At 38.2% G+C, this 4,485-nt stretch overlaps 1 protein-coding gene across 1 annotated transcript; it reads left to right on the top strand.

Annotated features, from left to right (window-relative positions):
* The first annotated feature begins 32 nt into the window (after positions 1-32).
* Positions 33-3,507, top strand: SDF2L1 (stromal cell-derived factor 2-like 1). Its single transcript, XM_009888152.1, has 3 exons — positions 33-177; positions 667-863; positions 2,832-3,507. The coding sequence occupies exons 1-3, from the start codon at positions 33-35 to the stop codon at positions 3,108-3,110; spliced, it is 621 nt and encodes a 206-aa protein (XP_009886454.1). The 3' UTR covers positions 3,111-3,507.
* The last annotated feature ends 978 nt before the right edge of the window (positions 3,508-4,485 follow it).

Here is a 4,485-nt window from a genome sequence, read left to right as displayed (position 1 = left end):
GGTAAGCAGGGCGCTGGCGGGGCGGCACGAAAATGGCGGGAGGGGCGAGGTGGAGGAGGAGGACGATACTGGAGGTTGCTGAGGTTCGCGTCCCTGGTGCAGGGGGAGCGGCAGGCCCGGGATGGGGTTGTGGGGCACTGGAGGCCTGGCAGGGAGAGGAGGATGCCGAGGCCTGGGGTACAGGAAGACGTGTCAACTGCGCTCTGCAGGTCCCGGAGTTGGAATGTGACAGGGAATGTGACAGGGATGCTTTGCCCTCATCCCTGAGGTGAGCCTGTTCTGTACCTGAGCCCTCAGTGGTACTTTCCCAGCATCTGTTTTGGCAACGAGGGTGCTGGTGTGTTTGGGGACACAAAGAACTGTAGTATTTTTGAGAAAGGTGGGATGGTGTGAATAGTATCCGTAATGGATTGGATTTTCTTCTCATGTATTCACCATGAACTTTGACAGCTTGCATCTACTAACACATGCTGTGTTTAATTTTTCAATTTGAAAGATTATTAGGTACCTGCATTCCTACTGCAGTCAGTAAACGGACTGTGAGAATTAAACCTCTCTTAAACATGAAGGAATGAGAACATTAAAGCAAATTTCTTTAGTTCTTTCAGGACTTCTTGAACTTGGTAAGTAGGTTAAGTCTCCTGCTGTTTAATTCTATTCAAACAGGAAGTGGGCAACAGTCAGTGACAGGAGTTGAAGCTTCAGATGATGCTAACAGTTACTGGCGGATTCGTGGGAAGAATGATGGCAGTTGCCAACGTGGAACACCGGTGAAATGTGGGCAAGCTATACGACTTACCCATGTTAACACAGGAAAAAATTTACACACTCATCACTTCCCATCACCACTCTCCAATAATCAAGTGAGTTGTTTCAAATCTTAAGCTTTTGTATAAATAGTGCATGCTATTGACAATATTCTCTCCAGTTTTTCCATGGTTTTGAAGAATTAGGCTTCAGCTGCCAGAAACAGTATGTCTATGCATTTCCTGAGTTCAAGTATATGTTTTTCTGTATCTTGGAATAATGTATTTAAGTTCTTGGCAGTGGTAAAATTCAATACGTACTAGTATTGGTATTTCACAGTAGTTTTAACAAATCTCCATGTTTTGTTTATCCCACACCATTGTTACTGGGAAGATTGCTCTGAAATGTTTAGCACTTTCAAGGTGTTGGAGACTGGGCACCTTCCTCAACATTGTGAAGATTGCTCTAGAGCAAGGCAACTAGTCATGTGTTATGGTACTACTAGGCATTCCTATATCCAAGTTCTTGGTGATCCAGTCTATTAGTCTCAGTCATCTTCTCCCTATCCCCGTTTTAATTCACTATTCTTATTTATCTGTCCTCCTTCCACAGGAAAAATGAATATGCTATCACGATCATAGTTATTTATCATTTTGTACGTATCCAGAAGAGTGTAATTTCCAACTGTAATTGGTCCCAGTCTTGTCCTTGAACAAATGCTTATCCAGGATTGAAGCTCTCTCTTAAAATAAATAGTGCAAACTTGTTGGAAGTTTGTCATTGGTAGTCATTTTAGTTTTCCTTCAGGCTATGTAGATAGGTCATTACATTCAAAGTTGGAAGACCTGACTGTGAAAAAGGTTTGTCTTTTACCATGAGTAAAGCAGCTGAAACAACAAGGTCCAGTTTTGTGTAGGGTATCTATATGATCTGGTTATTAAAACAAACGAAGTGATGGAAAACTAGCATTTCAGAATTATTTAAAGAAAGATTGTCTCTAAAACCTTCCACCAGTTCTCATTTGTCAGTTTAGACAATTTTTATAACATTTTTGTTAATGTAAAAGTGTTCAGCAACTGTCATTGTGTGTCTTTGGTTTTGCTATGTGCTTGCGCAGTATCTAAGCAAAAGGAAAGTTTGCGTGACTTCCCAGAGATTGACAGGACTGTGACTTAGGACTTTATTGAAATACGATGTAGTTATGAACACAAACTTTTATTTCATATTCTTAACAGAAGTTGGATTTTCAATTAGTATGTTGTCTTTCACACTTTTTGGACTTTGTAAGCTTGAATTTAACATGACCCTAAAATTTTATGTTGCTAGGTGCAAACTATTGCTGTTCTATTTTCAAGTTGTTAATCGCTTCTAGTTATCAGATTTTTAAAAATTAAAGGCTGTCTTGAGTCCTAAACAGTTGTTGCTTAGCCTATCCAGTTTCTGCAAATGCTTGAAATCTTTTTGGTGCATATTGAAATCTAATCTCTAATTTTTGTTTTGACAGGAATTCATTTGCTTTAATGGTTGTCCTTTTTTTTTTTTTTAAAGAGTGTAAACCAGAATAGTTGTTGACCTAATTGTAAGCTTGGTATAATTAAGTTAAAAATTAATATGATTACTTAAAAGGTAAATTGTTGGGTTGTTGTGATAAAAACATGCTGAAAAAACTGTTGCAATGGTAACTATGAAGATGGTCATACTACAAAACTAAATGTCTACAGTTACAAACTTTTTGAGTGGGGAAAATTTGCATCAGCATTAGTATTGTTTGTTTTGAATTTTTTCTCAGAAGGATTGTTCTGATCTCTGTGCTCAAATCCTCTTTCATTTCATTTGTTAGGGTTTGTTGGTGCTTTTCACTCAGATTACATGTTGGAGTTTGTTGGCACTTTGTGTTCAGATTGTAGTGGTAGAAAGTTACTGCTTTTGGATTTGATAACTGTTGACAAAGCAATGCAGCAACGCTTTTTCTTTCCTCTCTTGCCTTGCCTTTAAACTCTGCTGACTTTGTGGCTGATATTTTTGTGTGTGTATTGGAGGTGTTTGCTTACATTTTCACTTCAGGAAGTTTGTGTCTCTAACAGGAAGTAAGTGCCTTTGGTGATGATGGCGAAGGAGATGACCTCGATATATGGATTGTGCAATGCAGTGGGACTTACTGGGAGCGGGAGGATGCGGTGCGCTTCAAGCACGTAGGAACTGAGGTGTTCCTTTCAATAACAGGGGAACAGTATGGCCATCCCATTAGAGGCCAGCGGGAAGTTCATGGCATGTCTACTGCTAATCATCACAACTATTGGAAAGCAATGGAAGGAGTCTTCATCAAACCCAGTATGGACCCTGCAAAACATGATGAGCTCTGAATTGACAGAGGATCTAAAATGCTTCAGCTTACTCCAATGTTCGGAGATGCTAATCCTTGGTCTCTTATAAGTCCTGCCTTGCCTAAGTGACTGACTTTGTGTATTACTGAAGGGCATTAGTTCATTCTAGGAATGCAGCACTTCTATGGGAAATGGCATCTGCCAGGTTCAGCCATTGAAATTTATTTGGTGAAATTGTTTCTGAATTTTCAAGCTTAATTGATGAAACTAGTTCATACATCTGTTAGTTTTCGTTGTCGTTTGTTTTGTTTGTTACTTTTTCTCAAATTTGAAGGAAATGGAAAAACTGAATTAATACATTTCTGCAGTCCCAAGTACAACAAAAATTTGTATTTTGTAATCTTTTTCCAATTATAATTAAATATTTGGAAACTGATTTCTACTGCTTAGTGAGATAATTTTATTAATGAGGAGATGGAGGAAGTCTTGAAAGGGAAAAGTTGTTCTCAAATATGGTGTCTTTTGAACGTCTTGAAGTCAGCTATTCAGCCTTCCAGGAAAAAAAAAATGTGGTCCGTTTGAAAATTGCTTCCAATGTCTTTCATGAGTTTTGTTACGTACTGTATTGGAAGAGTGGAAATATTGTGTATGTTGGAGTAAGAAGACAAAGTTTTAATTTATTTGCTTTCTCCAAGAAGTTCAGATTTTCTGGTAATGGTGATACTGCTAATTGTCAAATGATGACACTGCTCTGCTCTATGAACTGGTGCAGAAAGCTACTGTTTGTTTAATTAATATTAGAATTTTATAGAATTCCATGTGGTGCAAAGGAACAGTTGAATTTGACTTATGTTGTACTTGCATGTCACTCTGCAAGATCAGTATAAGAATCCAGATGAATAAATAGTGGAGCATATACCCATGTGGGTTTTTTTCATGTGAATCCAGAAGAAGAGGGAAAAGAATCTTAGAGAGTAGTTTGGACCTGGATTTTTGACAGAATGGTATGTTCTGGAGTGCTAGCAATGAATCTTCACTGAATATGTTATGAATTTCTGTGTTTCTCTTCCTCTGTGAAAAGGAAAAAAACCTAACTCTTGAATGTGTTTGTTACATGGTGTTACTGGAAATACTGATTAAAATTCAAAGTACCATACATTTCCTATTTGCTTTAAACAGAAAAGCTCACAAAATGAGTTTGAAAAGTCAGAAAATGCAGGTGTTCTTGTCTCCATGTGTAAATAGTTTACTGATTATGGTCTTAATTAGTCAATCAGTTAAAGAAGCAGGAAACCGATTTACTGCTTTTACAGCTCTGGTCACGTTCTGCAGTGCTAGAGAGAGTGTTGTGTTGAGAAGGTGCAACAGGCAATTGCAGCTAAGCTTTACAAATACGCCTACTGGTACATGCTTC

The sequence above is a fragment of the Charadrius vociferus genome, unplaced genomic scaffold (assembly GCF_000708025.1).
Source record: "Charadrius vociferus isolate BGI_N301 unplaced genomic scaffold, ASM70802v2 scaffold326, whole genome shotgun sequence".
Classification (NCBI taxonomy): Eukaryota; Metazoa; Chordata; class Aves; order Charadriiformes; family Charadriidae; genus Charadrius; species Charadrius vociferus.
This window is presented reverse-complemented; position numbering and strand designations above follow the sequence as displayed.

Coding starts and splice junctions, on each gene's coding strand:
- SDF2L1 (XM_009888152.1), top strand. CDS start 33: ATGGCGGGAGGGGCGAGGTGGAGGAGGAGGACGATACTGGAGGTTGCT. Junction 178..666: donor GGAGGATGCCGAGGCCTGGG/GTACAGGAAGAC, acceptor CTATTCAAACAG/GAAGTGGGCAACAGTCAGTG. Junction 864..2,831: donor CACCACTCTCCAATAATCAA/GTGAGTTGTTTC, acceptor TGTCTCTAACAG/GAAGTAAGTGCCTTTGGTGA.